The sequence below is a fragment of the Zophobas morio genome, unplaced genomic scaffold, assembly GCF_036711695.1.
Source record: "Zophobas morio isolate AGI-343-1 ecotype UQ-CSIRO unplaced genomic scaffold, CSIRO_AGI_Zmor_V1 ptg000030l, whole genome shotgun sequence".
Classification (NCBI taxonomy): Eukaryota; Metazoa; Arthropoda; class Insecta; order Coleoptera; family Tenebrionidae; genus Zophobas; species Zophobas morio.
This window is the reverse complement of record NW_026972135.1, coordinates 15,518,552-15,537,017: the sequence shown is the minus strand read 5'-3', so window position 1 is coordinate 15,537,017 and position 18,466 is coordinate 15,518,552. Positions and strand designations below refer to the sequence as shown.

Here is an 18,466-nt window from a genome sequence, read left to right as displayed (position 1 = left end):
AGCTACTCTTAACAAGTACCCCAAAGCAATAATCTTTCATAATGGAGCTTAAAAATACTCCAATTGAGTCGAAAGTTACCATTTGCTGAGTTCTTTACACAAAAAATTATCATGCTAAATTTTAGTCACCTTGAAGGAACTAATAAAAATGATTGATAGTTCACAGTCATTTAAAGTACAAGTAACAGAAAAATTTTAGACACATATAAAGAGACAGTACATATTTCTAAAGTAGGTGCGCACCATAGAGGTAGAATGAGAGAAGGGAAGATAGTTTGAAAAAATGCCTGGTACCGCGCTTTCTACTAGGGTTATAAATGCGTCCACGTCCTCCGAGAAACTGATTGTTCCAGTGGCGTGCTCGAAAGCGTTTGCGGGATACTAAACATAAAACAAAAATAATTTCATAAGAAAGCATATAAAAGCAGCAGCAACAAATTTACTCGAGTTTTTAATTGGTTAAGATTGGTTGCGACGGTCGTCGTGTTATCTCCACCTTCGCGCAAACCGAGCTAATTCCTACAACAACTGCGGCATCACCTAATGATCTTAATATGCATTGTTAATTATGAAAAATATTGTTTTGTTACTTTTTATAACTTTATTTTAATGCATATACACTGACCGGTAACTATTTGCTATTGACATATGGGGGCACCAGTGCGAACAATCGAAAACAAAATTTGGGCAATACTAAATAGAAAGGTTTACAACAACACCTGGTAAGCCAATTTAGAAGGACAAATTATCAGAAAGTTAGAGAAATGGACGTGGACACCATCCAAAGGCTGTAAGACCTATATATGAAGACAATTTTGCGTCGTATTGAATATAACGGGTCTTTATCTGTTTTCCCATTAATAATTAATTAAGAAATTAGCACTTTTCTGGGTTCTTTTTGAAATTCAAATAAAATTAAGTTTGAGCTTCCTATTATTAATTTAAACTTTCTCTCAAAACGTTTTTTTTTAGGTTAGGTTTATCAGAAATTAAAAATGTCTCTAATTTTCTTTAAAATATCTTTAAGATTTTGTTTCCTATGAATATTAAATTTTCTCTTCTGGACACCACTTTGTATTTTTTGACTGATGATGAAAGTTTAATTATACCTCAAAGAACTCAAAACCAGCATATAGTATGTATTGAATGAACCAAGTTAACAGCAAAAATGACGTGTAAAAACACACCCTGAAATGAGAGACTGGACGAAAAAATGCCGAACTTATGCATTCTTACATAGTAGCAACTGATTATTATTATCTAACAGTGATAAACATGAACTCAAATTATCGCAATTAGCCAAATACACTCACGTCATCCGAGGTCACCAAGATGGCAGCGTTTGACAACTAGCCGGTTTTCTCATAAGAGTCAATGCTAATATTTTCGGAATTCATTTAAATTTGAGAGTGTGACAACTGTGTTTTTATGGTTTGGTAAGTTTGTTACAGTTTCTACACTGTGTAGATATCTGTAAAACGCACCATAACGTTTGAATAGGCTTAAAAAATAATGTTTTCCAATGTGATGTACAGGTTAACTTCGCTGCATCTTATATCATTTGTTTTGCAAATTAATTCTTTGTTAATGTACATCAATGTTTTTTAAATACACTAGCATCTTAATATTATAATTGTGGCGTTGCTGTGATGTTAATGTAGGCAACACAACGCACACGTACTACTTCCTCTCGCCTACGAGTAGGCAACTCAATATGCTCACCGAACACCACTCGTGATTGGTTAGCCTGGCGCCGACGCAGAGACCAACTGGGGACACAAGGAGGCGCGAGTACGGCAAGTACTCTCTTCTGCCGCCGACATCGAAACGAAGAAGATGGGTACCGTCTCCTGTTCCACGTGTAAGATATCCGTTTGTAAATAAACTATAGAGAAACCCTACCTGGTGTTAGTCATTTCCACATTGGTGACCCCGGAAAGAAAATAGGAAGAGCTAGCACCATGGAAGAAATGCAAAAGAAACTGCAGGAACAACAAGAAATAATTTGCCAGTTCCAGACACAACTGGCTACCATCTCCAACAAACAAGCCCTTGATGAGGTAAGAAGTGGTTCAAATCTGAAGCTACCGACATTCTGGCAGCGAGACCCGGTGCTTTGGTTCGCACAAGTCGAAGCCCAATTTAATTGCGCGAGAATCAGGTCCGACCAGACCAAGTACTGGACCGTGGTAACCGCCTTAGACTGCGCGACGCTCCAGCCGGTTGCCGATTTGGTCGCCAACCCCCCAACAGAAGAGACAAAGTACGAAAGCATAAAATCCAGATTGATCGCCGCCTATGCAGACACCCCCGAAAAACGACTACGGAAGCTCATGTACGAAATAGAGTTAGAGGACAAGCAGCCGTCACAACTACTAAGAGAAATGGAAGCCCTAGCGGGTAAGGGGATCAGCGGTGACGTCCTCAAGACTCTGTGGTTGCAGCGTTTACCCCCACAACTACAGATGATCCTCGCCGCAAATGATAAAGAAACGCTGGACAAAATGGCGACCATAGCGGACAAATTGACCGAAATCCACCATACCAGCGCCATCACAGCAAATATTGGTGCCCTAAATCGCGGTACCTCCGCGCACGCCTCTCAAACCGTTACATCGGCGCAAGAAGATGGAATGGCTGCCGCCATTACGGCACTGCAGAAGCAGTTCGTAACTTTATCGACCACAGTAAACCAACTCGCAGACGACAGAAGGCGCCATGGGCAAGGCGAAAACTGGAATCGCGCCAAATTTAGGTCAAGGTCGAATCCGCAGGACGATAATATCTGCTATTATCACAATCGGTTCGGAGCAAACGCCAGAAGATGCGCCAAACCCTGTGACTACAAAAGGCCGTTAAACTAGAGGCGCCGTCGACGATTGAGGTGGTCCACGACGCAGCGCAAACACAACGCCTCTTCATCACCGACCCAAAATCAGGTACCCGATATTTAATCGACACGGGGGCAGAAGTTTCCGTGTTACCCAAGAGATTGTTCTCAGGCAGACAACATCTCAGCCCAGCTGAGACAACGCTCTTCGCGGCCAACGACAGCGCGATCAGAACATACGGCCAAAAGCTAATGTTCCTTGATCTCAAGCTGAAACGTCCGTTCAAGTGGGTATTTATAGTGGCAGACGTAGGCAAACCCATCATCGGAGCAGACTTCCTGAGGCATCACAACCTCCTACCTGATCTCCGCAACCGACGCCTCGTAGACGCAGCCACCCTCTTATCAACTCGCGGAACCCTGGCTATATGCAAGTCGCCTCAGATCACGACAGTGGCCAAGACGACGCCATATCACGCACTGCTAGCGGATTTCGCAGAAATTACACGCCCACCGCCACCTGGAACGAAGCACAGGGGCAACGTGTTCCACCACATCATCACCAGAGGTCCCCCGGTCGCAGAAGCTCCTCGCAGGCTTGCACCCGAGAAGTTGAGAGTGGCGAAAGCCGAATTCCAATATATGATGGAACAGGGCTGGTGCCGACCATCCAAGAGCCCTTGGGCTAGTCCGCTTCACCTTGTCCCAAAGAAACTCCCTGGTGAATGGCGTCCATGTGGCGACTATAGGCGCCTAAACAACGTGACAGTGCCTGACAGCTACCCCATCCCTCATATACAGGACTTCACCTACAGACTCGAAGGTAAAAGTGTGTTCTCCACCATAGACCTAGTGCGCGCATACCATCAAATTCCCGTGGCTGAAGAAGACGTTCCTAAAACAGCCGTGTGCACTCCGTTCGGGCTCTTCGAGTTTACAGTTATGACGTTCGGACTACGTAATGCCGCACAGACTTTCCAAAGACACCTGAACTCTCTAATAAGTGACCTTGATTTCTGCTACGTGTATATAGACGACATCTTAGTGTTCTCCCGAGATGAAGCAGAGCACGTCGAACATCTAAAAATGTTATTTTCTAGGTTACGGGAGCATCACATAGTGATTAACCCGACCAAGTGCGTGTTTGGTGAAGCCGAAGTGAAATATTTATATACGATTTCCGGGAGTGGAACCAAACCACTTGAGACGTCGGTCAGTGCAATCCGCGAATTCCCCAAACCAAAGACAGTTCAAGATCTGCGACGGTTCCTTGGCATGATCAACTTCTACCGACGTTTCATTCCCCACGCAGCCCAGACCCAAACACCACTTCACCAATATCTGAACAACGCGCGGAAGAATGACAAAACAATAGTCGAGTGGACAGAAGAAGCTGAAGCCGCTTTTGAAACGTGCAAGACAGAGTTAGCCAACGCCGCGCTTCTGGCACATCCCGCCGAAAATCTGCCGCTCAGAATTATCACCGATGCTTCTGATTACGCAATCGGGGGCGTACTAGAGCAGCACTCCAATGGGACCTGGCAACCTTTAGGTTTCTTCTCCAGAAAACTTAGCAAGGAGCAGCGCAACTACAGCGCATACGATCGTGAGCTGCTTGCAGTTTACGAAACCATAAAATTCTTCAGGCACATGGTGGAAGGCAGAGACTTTTGCATACTCACCGACCACAAACCCCTCATCTACGCGTTTCAGCAGAAAGCAGGCAAAGCATCCCCAAGACAAGTCAGGCAGCTAGATTTCATCGGCCAGTTTTCCACCAACATTATCCACATTTCAGGAGAACAAAACACAGTTGCAGACACACTTTCAAGGGTCAATGAAATCACAACTCCTACGTTCATTGACACCGACGACTTAGCCAAGGAACAAGAAAAAGACGCCGAACTAAAAGCACTTTTAAACTCTGATACAACAAGCCTGCGGTTAGAAAAACTCACCCCACAGGCCGGCCAGAAAGCTATCTGGTGTGACACGTCAACGGGGGTGGTTAGACCATACGTTCCACAAGATTCGAGAAAAGTAATTTTTGAAGGATTTCACAACCTCTCACACCCCAGCGGCCGAGCGACCAGTAAGCTCATCAAGAAGCGATTTGTGTGGCCATTTATGGAGAGTCACATAATGAAGTGGGCACGAAGCTGCATCCCTTGCCAGCGATCCAAAGTTGGCCGACACACCAAAGCCCCATTACAGCATTTCGATGACGTCACAGAACGGTTCCAACATGTGCACATCGATATAGTAGGTCCGCTACCTCCCTCTCAAAGCTACAGGTATTGCCTCACTATGTCTGACCGTTTCACCAGGTGGCCAGAGATCGCACCCATGACCGACATGACCGCAGAGACAGTCGCCAAGACATTCTACGAAACATGGATTTCAAGATTCGGTTGCCCAAGACAAATTACAACCGACCAAGGGCGACAATTTGAAGCATCCACCATGAATGCCTTGGCGAAAATTTTGGGCATTCAGCGCTCTCGGACGACGCCATATAGGCCCCAGAGCAACGGCCTTATCGAGAGATGGCATCGAACCATGAAGGCAGCCATCATGTGCCATGAAGCAGAAAGTTGGCTAGACGTTCTACCTACAGTATTATTAGGGTTACGTACAGCCATCAAAGAAGACATCGGTCACTCACCAGCAGAGCTGACCTACGGAACGCAACTGAAAGTCCCAGGCGAATTCTTTTTCAGCAATATCGACAGATCCGTAGAACCCACTACCTTTGTAGAAAAACTACGGGACCACATGAGGAAACTTCGCCCAACTCCAGCGTCGCACCACATTAGGCAAAGCACCTTCGTCCACACAGAGCTCAGTAAATGTAGCCATGTTTTCCTAAGAGACGACACCGTGCGAAGACCGCTCCAACAGCCCTACACCGGTCCACACCTTGTTCTGTCTCGTACTGCTAAGACAATAAAGGTCAATGTAGGCGGTAGGGAAACAACAGTGAATATCGACAGAGTAAAACCCGCTTTTATTCTCCAAGAACCAGAACCACCACCGGCTCCATCCCCAGTACGAACACAGGAAGTTACTCAAACCACCAGGTCAGGCCGCAGGTCAACGCTCCCCGCACGTTTCAGAGAATGACAACTGACAGCCGTTTTGACAGCTGTCACCCGTTACTTGGGGGGGGGTATGTGGCGTTGCTGTGATGTTAATGTAGGCAACACAACGCACACGTACTACTTCCTCTCGCCTACGAGTAGGCAACTCAATATGCTCACCGAACACCACTCGTGATTGGTTAGCCTGGCGCCGACGCAGAGACCAACTGGGGACACAAGGAGGCGCGAGTACGGCAAGTACTCTCTTCTGCCGCCGACATCGAAACGAAGAAGATGGGTACCGTCTCCTGTTCCACGTGTAAGATATCCGTTTGTAAATAAACTATAGAGAAACCCTACCTGGTGTTAGTCATTTCCACATAATATTTTGTATTTTAGGAGAAAATGCCTAAATTTTGTGCTGTTGTGGGTTGCGCGAATCGAAGCACAAGAAATGCGGACAAATTTTATTTTCCTTTCCCAGCAATTAGCAACAATAAAGGTAAATATATACAGGATGGGAAAAAAAAGCGGAAGCTTTGGTTAAAAGCCTTGAAACGAGTGGATTTAACGAAGCCAAAGTAAAGTATTCCTATGTTTGTTCAGATCATTTTATTTTAGGTACAGTAACTACCTATTAGATTTACAGTTTCTAATAAATTACTACATTGGTGCTCTTTTAGGTAAACCTGCAGATTTGTCGGATGTGGACCATCCTGATTATGTTCCATCACAAAATTTAGGATATCAAAATAAATCCACTCATAATACTTGTAATTTTGAAAGACACAGTTGTTTAAAAAAGAGAAAACTGAATAAATGCCTCTAGACTTTTGAATGCACGAATTTCATTGTGGGTTATTTTACTTATTCCAAAAATAAAAAAGTTTAGAATGGTATTCATTGTTATGGTAGGGACATGGTCTAAACACAAATTAAAATCACTTGCACTCATTGTACATATAAGGATCTCCGCCGTTTAAATTATTTAACTTTTGTACACATCTGTTTTTCTCTTTGAAAGAAAGACGATGTGCATAATCACTTAAATTATCCATACTTTAAAAACAAATCACACACCTTCACTTAAACCCGTCACATTAACCTCAAACGAAAATATTAATTTCCGATTTACCGCTTAAAACACACGGATGTATTTTGGGTGACGAGGAATTCAGACCAAAACAGCGTTCTGTATTTTTATTTTTATTATGTATTTTTAAACTCAAATCGCCAAAAAAAGCACCCTGATATACAGAAAAGATATGAAAGAAGCTATTCATGTGTTTATTTTCTAGATAAATACCTACACTTTTAAATGAAATGCGAAAATGTTAACATTGCCACTTATGGAGTTTCACGGCGCTTGTCAAACGCTGAGTTCCCGCCACAGCGTGACGTCACGTGTTATTGGCTAATTCACGTATCTATAACAAATGCTCGTATATTCGTAATTTATACATTTTTTAAATTTAAATATTAATAAATTAATTAATAATAATTAACAATAAAATAATAGAAGAATAAATTAAATTTAAATAATAAAATAATTTTTTGAAGTGATTCGTTAGGGACCCTGAGCTTTTAGGGCGATCACCGGGTAGCCGGGCGAGCCAGTCCGACGCTGTTTTAATCCCTAGTCTGTTTCTTTTAAGAATTTCTCCCAATGTATTGAAATTTTGTATCAACAATCCTCGTTTTGATAAATAAGCAAATATCGAGTTTTGACTTGACTGGAGTATTTTTAAGTCCTAGTCTGCAAGGTTGTTTTAGGGGTAGTTTTTAACGGTTTCTCCGAACGGATTGAAATTTTGTATTAACAATCTTCGTATTGATAAATCAGCAAATCTCGAGTTTTGACTTAATTGGAGTATTTTTAACACCCAGTCTGCAAAATAAACTGTGGTCTGCAAACTAGAAACGTCTTTCTTCTGGAGATGTTTGCACTGATAAATTACAAGTATAGTCTGATCATATTTTGCACATTTTCGAAAGGATTTAAACTTCAAATTTAATAATGGAACTTGCGGATTTTCTGGTTTGATGTTCGCTTGGAGAAGTTATGCAAACTATAAAATATTGTACCTACATCTAGTTTATTCTATAAAATTTGTCACAGCTAAATTGAGCAAAATCACCAAAAGACTCCAGAAAATTACGTGACAACTGACATTTGTGGCATGTAGCAGGGGATCCATCATCATAAAGAGGCGGCAAAATTTACTAAATGTCAAATCTAATTCTTTCAAATCAGGTTGAAAATGAAATAGTTTCTTATTTATTAATATTACACACACTACGGTAGACTTCAACATTTCTTCTGTGGATTTATATTGAATATTGTGCACGTTTTACAAAGCTAGAAATAAATTCTAAGTAATTGACTTTGGAACTTCCCAGTCACTCTTTTTTAAAAACTAAAAATCTGAGAACATTAAAAATAACAATTTATTAAATATTTTGTACAATAAATAAAAGCTTATACAGTCACACGTCAATTAATAGTCATAGTCATCGTCACGGTCAAATAACGAAAATCCATCGTCATAATCGTCATCCACACCGGGTGGCACAAAAGCTCCGTTTAAAGCTTCTGAAATTTGTTCTCCAAAACCAAATCTATTTGCCAGTCCAAAAATCACTCTCATTACAGTTAATCTACAAAGGCAAACATAACTTACGAAAATAAAAATAAAAAGTAAGTTTACCTACCTGAGAAAATCAATTGCATTGGTCTCCTTCTGTCGCAAAATCATGCCTTTAACATTTTTCCGCCTCCGTTTTTTCGCTTCATTCACACACAAAAATGACACTATCACAAACAACAGAATTATAACTTTTAACGTCTTCATTTTACATAGATAAGTATGTATATCTTGTCTATAAGAATGGTAGAATTAAAATGATTCACGAAATGATTGATGACTTGTAAAATGAACCATGTCAAATACTATTAATATACAGAACATATAAGTAACGTGTTTTACACATTTGGTTTGAAAGTTAATTATATTCAGGTACACTACGCTGCCGGTACCGTTAGATGGTAGGTCACACGGACAACGGAATATATTGATACAGTTACTTAATAAGGATATCAACCATTTCTTTGGAATACTGTTTTGGATCACGTAAACGTTCCTTCATTGGTTTTCCCACTATTTTACGTTATCAACTTAAAAATTAAAAAAACAAGAAAACACAGCAACCAATAAGGCATAAGGAAATTTGGTTGCTCATGTTGGTAATGAATTTAACGGACTTAATTTTTCATTGGCAGCAATGAGCAACATCTGCATTTTGTTTATTGGTAATAGGTATGTCATACCTTAAAATTCTTAATGAAAAGGATGGGAGTTTTGATTGGTAATAATTTGTCGTAATATTAAATTTTTAATAAAGTAACAATTTATAATAACCAAGATATAACTAACCTTCCTGCTAACTAATTTTATTATTAATGTGTCCATTACTTTGATTATTGTTCTGACTGCTCATATTCTGCTCTACATTTCCATTTGTGTTTGTTGGAGTCAATAATCGACTCCTTCGCCTTGTATAATGTTGCCACAACAAAATCTGTTGATCATCTATAAATTTAGAGCACTGTGCATTCACCAACTCTCTTCGAAAGTGTTCGTACTGTAACAAATCGAGGAAATACAAACACATCGGATATTTCAGGTATTTGGCATATTCTGGTTCCTTCCAGTAAAGTAAGTACTTTAAATAATTGACGAAGGTACTGTCTTTGAAATAACCCCTCTGTGCGAGAACTAAAATGAAAACTTTAGTAAACAATCTTACGAAATGAGGTTATGTTGCTCACAGTTGAGGTAATTTGGATTTCCTAGGCACTGAACGAATTCTAATTCGATCTGAAAACGTAAACGTTGCTGTTCGTCGGTCTCTGGAGCTCCAGACATGTAATTCCACCCTGGATGATTTAAAATGATGAAATTTATTGTTCAGGAAAACATTTTTGCTTACCTTTGCCGGCCATGTTTGTTTATATGATATATTAGAAACTCGAGAAAATCAAGTAGCCATAAAACATCAATAAAATCAACGTAGGCAACCAAATATACAAGCGAGTGTATTTGAATGATGTTTGTTAACATACAGAGTGATTCACCACTAATAATTGAGTCTTAGCAAGTTGAAAACATATAATATGAGACGTTTCACTGATTTATTATTCAATTTAGCAAAAATATTAAACACCGTTAACAAAGTTTTGAAGTCTCTTGGGGTGCGTTCACAATTTTGTCGGCTTCATTATTATTCATGACGTCATGAATCACTGTATTGTTAATAATACGATTCACTACTTAATTAAAAAAACTATTAAGATTTATTCAAACAAAAAGATAATGGAATCGATTATTTCAAGATAAAATATTCGCTTTCGCTAATAACTTTTCGCAATTAAACGGTAGGTACTTAGTCGCTTTGTTTACTATCACTTTCATTTATTTTAGGGTCAACAATGGAATTTGCTGACCAGATTCATTTAAAATCGTACTGTTTAACTGACAATGGAATGTTTTTACTATTTCTATATTTGCACAAAGATCATGGAGATACCAAATATTCCATCTCCATGATACAGATATTAGTGTTACAGCACTAAGTTTTGAACACCATTTAGGTATTTAAAGAAAAATAATCTAAAACTCAGCATAGTTTTCATTTAATACATATAAACAAAAAAAATGATGTTTATTTAACATAATTAAAGTAAACAGATCAGATTTTCACTGTCAAGGATGCAATTGTCTTGAGTGATTATTTAAGTTTTATTTGCTCTTGGTTTCTCGTTATTGAGAAATACTTAGCTGTCGTATTTGGAATTTCCAGATCAGATAATTTCTGTATTATGTAGGTAATAAATTTCATACGACGGAAGCTTAGCTTGTGACGTAGTTGTGTTGATATCTTTATTCAAATATGTTCATTGTTTTTAATTTGTATTAGAAATGTTGTTTTAAGTACGCAGTTAAGTACCTGAATGAACACATGATAAAATGCGGAAATTTGCGCTTCTTTTTTTAGTCAGGCAGCAGTTATTTTCGATTGATAAAGTTAATCTGTTACTTCTTGTAACTTTTCTTCGATTCTTTTTGATTTAATTTGTTTTAATTTTAATTTAGTGGGTTTTCACTACCTAATGTTTTAGGTGTTTATTTGCCTATCATTACACTTTCGTGTATTTATTTCATTCGACCTGTTAGCTTTGTCAAAAATAATGAACAGCTTAAATATTTCGACCGTGGGGTTTTTAAGATGACTGTATATTTGGTCATATTTAGATTAATATCATGGTTAATTGCGAAAATTAGGGACCATTTACTTTTTAGTGTGTATTATACAAAAAAAAAGTTAGGAGTCGATCTAGTAAAAAATATGAGATTGACTTCTGACTTTTTTTGACTGACTAGTAGGTATGTGCTTAAATGGAAACTCTGCCTTTTTATAAATTTAAATCATCATTCGGATTATCTAATGGAATTTGAGTTTCTAGGGTAAACAAGACGTTTCTCCACATTAGAAGTTTCCACTGAGGGTGAAAAACTGGATCGAAGTCCAAGATCTGAAACCTGGTGGTGGTCCAAGAGGTCCAACATACTGAATAAGATTATCGTATCTTGATTCTGATGTGTTATTTATTATCGTATTAATCAAAATCTTAAATTGTTCATGTTGTCTACAATGTCCTAACTATACCCAAGATCTTGTTATAATTAGGCGTCGTAAATAACACGAATAAATACAAAATCTCGAGAGAGAGAAACAAAAGAATTGAGTTCACATATCAGTGTCGGTGTATACAGAGTGTTCCATTTAAATTCTGCCGCTTTATATTTTGAGAATAGAAAGTTTAATTTAGTACATAGCAAATGTGACGCTTATACAGCGTATATAGCGTCGGCGTCACTATGCAAACCTATTTTTTTTAAACTGCAACGCACATTTTTTTAATGGATTTTGATAGATTTGTTCGAAAATTTTGAGATGAAGTCATACATTTTTTGGGAGGGATAAATGGTTACATTTTGATAAATGATTTACCATGATTGGGAGACGTTTGTAGGATTTCAAGTATTTGGTTTTGCAGTTCCTGATTTGTTCAGTAAAATAAATTGATTCGTTTATTAATTTTTTTGAATTACTCTGTATAAGCAAATCTAAAAAAATATGAATGGAATTATAAATCACAAGTGTACATTTTAGATAGGATTTATTTGGCAAAATTTTGAGCTGACGTCATTAATTTTTTTTTAGTGGGCAGAGGGAAGGAAACAAATATAATTTGTTTAATAATATACGATGCCTATGATAACTTTAAAACATCTGCAACATTTCGAAGCGTTCGGTTTTACAGATTCAAAATTAAATTGCACAATGTTGTTATATAATTTTGATTTTTTTTATAAAAACCTGAACGTTTCGGGTGAAAAGTCAACATGAATTCACAAACTACACGCATAGGACTATTTTATATTATACAATTTAAAACCCAGTTACTATGCACAATTTTGAGGTGATGTGTGTGGAATTTGCAAAAAAACTACGTAAGATAATGACAAGATTATTTGTGACTCGTGCAAGAAACCTTATCACTCTGCATGTATTGGACTATCAAGGCAAGAAATCCAGAACTTTTTGAGTCTTTTGTACTTGATAAAAAAAATATATTGCTTTTAGGCGACTTCAATGTACCAAATTTTTTCAACAGCACAAAAAAAGAGTCGAAATCGGAGTTAATTGTTAACTTTCTACATTATTGTAATTATGATCAATTTAGTACTGTTACTAATAACAATAACCGTTGCTTTGATTTAGTTATTAGTGATTTTCAAGGTAATGTGTCACGAGAGTGCAGTCCATTGCTTACTGAAAACGGTCATCATCCCTCTTTGCTGATTGAGTTTACATTAATTAAACCAATTAATAACAACTTTCCTTGTGCTTCTAACTCTAAAGTGTATAACTTTAGAAAAGCAAACTTTCCAAAGCTCTATAATGCTATTTTGAATCTTGATTGGTCTGAGTTAAAAAAATTCACTGACGTCAACGAGGCTTGTGATGCTTTTTATAATAAAATATGTTCTGTATTCGAGCTATATGTCCCATGCTATAGAAACAAATGCTTTTCTTGTTCGTATCCTCTATGGTACAGCAAAGAAATAATAATTATCATAAAAAACAAATTTAAATGTTATGAAAGATATAAAAAAAGCGGTGATGCATTCCAGTTACAAAAGTTCAAATATTTAAGATCGCTAATTAAGGCTCAAATGTCTGCAGCCTATCGGATTTATATTGATAATGTGCAACATAACATTTCAGCTGATCCAAAAAAACTTTGGAAGCATATTCAAAACAAAAAGGGAAGTACTAGAATTCCAGAGGTAGTAACCGATGAAAAACATAGTTCGCATGAAATTCCTGATATAGTGAACAGTTTTGCTTCATATTTTAAGAGTGTATATGCTGTGCCTGATACTAAGGTATCTCAGCCAACGTGTCCCCTGAGCTGAACCATTCTCCCCAACATGTGCTTGTTTCTAATATAACGTTCGATGAAATTATATCAGCATTAAAAAGTTTAAAAAATAAACCAACAGCTGGTCCAGATCAAATACCAAGCTATCTAATTAAAGATTGCAGATATGCTTTGCTCAAACCTCTTCACATCTTATTTAACTTAGCACTATTTGCTAACACTTTTCCAATTACCTAGAAAATTGCCAAAATTTGTCCAGTGCTAAAAACAGGCAATCCATCATTAATTTCTAACTACCGCCCAATTTCCGTTCTCAATAATTTTGCGAACATTTTTGAAAAGACTATACCGCCTGTCTGGAAAATGGCGGATTAACTCTTCAGTACATTATACACGGGGGTTTCGGGAGTCCCAAAAATATAATAAAAATATTCTTTATGATGTACATTACGAAAAAAACGTAATTTTATAAAAGAAAAATTGGCAACACTGCACACCCCTAATGCGTGAATACGTCCAGCTTACTTTTTGATTTCTTAGTAACGATGGTGACTGAAATCCACCTTCGCTGTATATCACGCAAACATTGTTGTCAAATGAAATTTTATCAAATTATTACAAAAACAACACGGCCATATCTTTGTTCAATCTAACTGAAATGGTAATTAAACATGGTCATGGGCGAGAAAAATATTAACTAAAAATTTTATTACTTGTTAAATATTGTGATAATGAATGAGCTGTTGTTAAACGTAGCAAAAGAACCAATTTTAAAATAATTATAACTCCACCAAAATGTGAGAAGGATTTTTTTTACTATTTTTCCCAGACTCACCAGTTGATTGTTAAGAGCGTAGGGGAGAGTTAATCCGCCATTTTCCAGACACCCGGTATAACTGCATTTATAATCAAATTAAACAGTTTGTATCTCCACAACAACATGGGTTCATGGACAAAAGATCTGCAGCAACAAATCTTTCTTGCTTTACCCAGTACGTGGCAAATGTGCTCGACAATCAAGGGCAAGTAGACGTAATTTATACGAACTTTTCAAACGCTTTTGATAAGATTAACCATGAAATTCTGTTGCAAAAGTTACACGCTTTTGGTTTCAGTGAATCCCTAATCTTATTATTTAGGTCATATTTGAGCAACCGGAAACAATACGTCACATACAACGATTCTAAACCTTATGATGTTACACCCTGTTCAGGCGTGCCCCAAGGCTCTAATCTTGGTCCGTTATTATTTATACTTTTCATCAATGACATCACAGATATTTTGAGACTTGATCTTTGATGAGCTCAAGATTTTTTCCAAAGTTACATCTATTACAGACTGCATTTTACTGCAAAATGTTTTACAGAAGATTGTAACCTGGTGTGTCAAAAATAAGTTGCCGCTCAACATAACTAAATGTCATGTGGTTAGTTACACCCGCAAAAAGGAATATTGTTCACTTGATTACAGTATCTGTAACGCATCTTTAATCCGATGTAACGCCGTTAAAGATCTAGGAGTTATATTTGACAGTAGTTTCACTTTTGATGACCACATCGCACATATCACTACTTCTTCTTTAAAAATGCTGGGTTTTGTAATAAGGAAATGTAAAGTATTTGGTGATATCGAAACTCTTAAACAAGTATACTACTCTTATGTCAGATCTAAATTAGAATATTGTTGTATTGTTTTGACGCCGTATTACTATTGTCAAAAAAACGCTTTGGAAAGAGTACAACGAATATTTTTGAAATTTCTCTATTTTACGGCTTTCAGTATCTATCCGCAAAGAGGCTTCGACCACGCTACCCTTCTGTCAAAATTTGATTTTAAGACGTTAGAGTTTAGACGTAAGATTGCCTGTTTGAAGTTTTTATATTTCTGATTCCATGGAAAAATAGATTGTGCACATCTCATTTCACCGTTTGATTTTCACATACCTCGAGTAAGTACTAAATCCAATTTAACGTTTCGGTTTTGTTAATTAAGTCACCAATCTATGTAATGTCGTATTTATTTAATCAAATTTCCTTGGTTTCTGATTTGAACTTTTCATTGCTATCTGAGATATTGCATGCAGCTAGCTACTTTTTCAGTAATAATGAATAATGTAACTTGAGTTAATCTTATATTTAATATTATTATTTATTTAGTTTACTTTCATCTTTCTTTTCTCTGAATTTTATTTTATTTTTTGTTATGTTCTATTATCCATAGGGTGCATACATCCGTTACATTGTGTGTATTACGATGCATTATAATTTTTGTTTTTTTGTCCTGTAATTGGATTTTCTAATCTGTTGGGCAAATAAAGATTATTATTATTATTATTATTATTATTGGTGGGGATGATTAGACAAAGTTTGGTTAGCATTTTATCATCTACATGATATTCACATACACAAATTTTACAACAATCAGACAGACAGACAGACATACAGACGGAAACGGACGACCCATTTTTCTACCTCAAGGGTTCATGACCCATTGCGAAAATATGAAAGCAACCAGCCGCCCGATGGACTCGATTACATGAGCTAAGCATAAGCTAAGGAAGTAAAAATCGTTTAATGAAAAGCAACGGTGCTTAAAATGTACTTCTAATTAATTACATTTTAAGCATCGTTGTTATGATGATTTGTACCTACGTATGATTCGAATACGAAAAAATAGGTTTTCCGTTTTTGTCTGCCTGTCATGTCCTTTGAATTTTATTAGACAGGTAATCTCCGAAAGTACTGGACTGATTGATGTCTAATTTTAAGGTACATATCGTGTGGACGGTAAAACATTAACCAAAAATTATTTAATCATCCCACTAACAATCCGATGACGTGACTTCATAATTTGTCAAAGTAATAAATGTCATGTAAATTTTATAAAATAACAAGTTCCCATACTTGTGGTTTATGAATCTATCACATAAAATAATAGTAATATAAGCGGAGCGCCGGTGTCGTACCGGTTACCGTGTGGTTGAAATTACATTAAGATGTTTTTTTTTGTATATACTGTATCTGTTATTATCTATATGTTTTAACTTATAAGGGTCTTTAAATTTTTTTAAGTTTTATGAAATAACATATTCCTGCATTTATGGTGTATGAACCTTGGTTCAGTTTTCACCGGAGACATCCAGATTTTTGGAAAAACATCAAAATCCTACAGCCTTATCTCCCTTTCCCCCCAAATTGATGCCACCATTGCCAAATTGTTTCCGATTCACCTTACTTAAAATGTGCAACATATTTTGAATGTACTTGTACAGGTTTTCCAATGGATATCTTTCCACAATTTCTTTTATTGCTTCCCGTTTTTTACTTTCCTAGTGTAAGCTAAATAATATTTTCATTGAGTCCATCGGATGACTGACTACTTTCATCTTTTCACGACGATTCATGACCCCTAGCGTACGAAAAAGTAGGTAATTAATCTCTAAACCCACCGGACAGATTGTTGTTGAATTTTATATGTAAGTTAGGAACAACGTGTAAAACCAAAATTTGCCTAATCATCTCCACTAACACCAGGATGATGTCATCTACAAAATTTGTGGTAGTAAATCTCAATTAAAAAAGTAAGATACTCCTGCAATTGTGCTACTTTGCTTTTCCAGTCTTCGATACCCATTTCCCGTAGATCCTTTTTCATGTCTTCCAGCCATCTCAGTTTTGGTCGTCCTTTCTTTTTCTTCCCACCTTGTAGACGGTTCAACACTTTCCCGATAGTTCTATCCTCAGATTCTTTTCCTATGTTACCTAACCATCTGATTTTTTGTGCTCTAATTATTTTGGTAATTTTAGATTCTCCATATACTTCTTGTAATTCCTTATTTGTTCTTCTTCTCCATTGTTCTTGTTCCTTGATACCTCCATATATCTTTCGTAGTATTTTTCGCTACCAAATCTCTAATCTCTGTTCCCATTCTTTTGTTAGAGTCCAAGTTTCGCAACCATATAGTACTGTAGGTCTTATCGCCGTTTTGTATACTTGTTTCTTTGTCTGTCGTGTTACATTTTTGCTTCTAAGGAACTTGTTTAGTCTTCCTAAGTTCATACTGCCTTTAATAATGCGTTTTTCTATCTCTTCTTTGATTTCGTTCTTATTGGTGATTACTACTCCTAAGTATTTCGTTTATCGTTAGTCCCATCCGTTTTGCTTCTCTGATAAGATAAGGTTAACTGTCATTTTCTTTAATTCGCTTACTGTTCTCGTTACGAACGTTAAGTCATCTGCAAATGCTAGATTCTGATGTCTTTTATCATATTTGGTGCTGATCTATGGATTTCTCTTCGTCTAATTATTACCTCCAGTGCTAGACGGAAAAAAGTGGTTGACATGGAGTCTCCTTGTCGTAAGTCGGTGATTACTTGGAATGGCTGGGATAGTATTCCATTACTTCTTACACGGTTTCTTGTGTTTTCTATCGTCATTACGATAAGTCTAATCATCTGATTTGGTATTTCTAGCTCTTGCATGGCTGTCAGTAATTCTTTTCTATTGATTGTACCATAGGCTTTCGTGAAGTCTATAAACAGTAGGTACAGGTTAATCTCTTGCTCGTAATGCACTGCTTGGAGTTCTTTTAGTATGAAAATTTGATCTATGGTTGACCTGTTCTCTCTAAATCCTGCCTGGTATTCTCCTACAGCTCCTTTCATGTGTTGTTTGAGCCTTCTGTTTAGCTAGTATCTTCGTCTAGTATTTCAGGTAACTATTTTTTCGCTTTTCCAAACATTCTACTATCAGTCGACATATTTCTTCTACTAATTCTTCTCCTCCTCCATACTTCAACATCTCAGGTCTTATTCCATTGCTGCTTGGAGTTTTGTAGTTTTTCATTTGCTTTAGTATTTGTCGATTTTTTGTAAGTCTGGCTCGCTTATTTCGTTTTGATCTTATCGCCTATTGTTACTGAGTTCGCTATGTCTTGATCTGTGTTCCGTTCGTTTAATAGTTCTTCGAAGTATTCTGTCCATCGTTGTACACTTGCTTGCTCGTCTCCTATTAATTTCCCTTCATCTTTGTAATAGATTACTTTTG

General features: G+C 37.1%; 2 protein-coding genes across 3 annotated transcripts; one reads left to right on the top strand and one right to left on the bottom strand.

Moving 5' to 3' along the window:
- Positions 1-8,654: 8,654 nt before the first annotated feature.
- On the bottom strand, positions 8,655-10,004 carry LOC135138085 (mediator of RNA polymerase II transcription subunit 31). 2 transcript variants are annotated; one of them, XM_064067941.1, is made up of 4 exons: positions 9,901-10,004; positions 9,740-9,847; positions 9,345-9,686; positions 8,655-8,722 (listed from the first exon to the last, which is right to left on the bottom strand). In XM_064067941.1, exons 1-3 carry the CDS (start codon positions 9,911-9,913, stop codon positions 9,352-9,354), a joined length of 456 nt encoding a protein of 151 aa, XP_063924011.1. In that variant the 5' UTR covers positions 9,914-10,004; the 3' UTR covers positions 8,655-8,722; positions 9,345-9,351. The 2 variants fall into 2 exon arrangements, with proteins under 2 accessions (XP_063924011.1, XP_063924010.1); XM_064067940.1 differs by lacking the exon at positions 8,655-8,722 and having other exon boundaries at positions 9,294-9,686.
- Positions 10,005-14,360: 4,356 nt separating this feature from the next.
- Positions 14,361-15,959, top strand: LOC135138659 (uncharacterized). The gene is made up of 4 exons (XM_064068635.1): positions 14,361-14,446; positions 14,560-14,657; positions 14,758-15,273; positions 15,898-15,959. The coding sequence occupies exons 1-4, from the start codon at positions 14,361-14,363 to the stop codon at positions 15,957-15,959; spliced, it is 762 nt and encodes a 253-aa protein (XP_063924705.1).
- Positions 15,960-18,466: the final 2,507 nt, after the last annotated feature.

Excerpts from the sequence above, each read along its gene's own strand:
- LOC135138085 (XM_064067941.1), bottom strand. Across the intron at positions 9,687-9,739 it reads AAATCCAAATTACCTCAACT|TTCTCGCACAGAGGGGTTAT; the intron begins GTGAGCAACATA and ends TTTTCATTTTAG.
- LOC135138659 (XM_064068635.1), top strand. The coding sequence starts at position 14,361 with ATGGGTTCATGGACAAAAGATCTGCAGCAACAAATCTTTCTTGCTTTA. Across the intron at positions 14,658-14,757 it reads GCCCCAAGGCTCTAATCTTG|ACTGCATTTTACTGCAAAAT; the intron begins GTCCGTTATTAT and ends CATCTATTACAG. Across the intron at positions 15,274-15,897 it reads TAAGACGTTAGAGTTTAGAC|GGTTCATGACCCATTGCGAA; the intron begins GTAAGATTGCCT and ends TTCTACCTCAAG.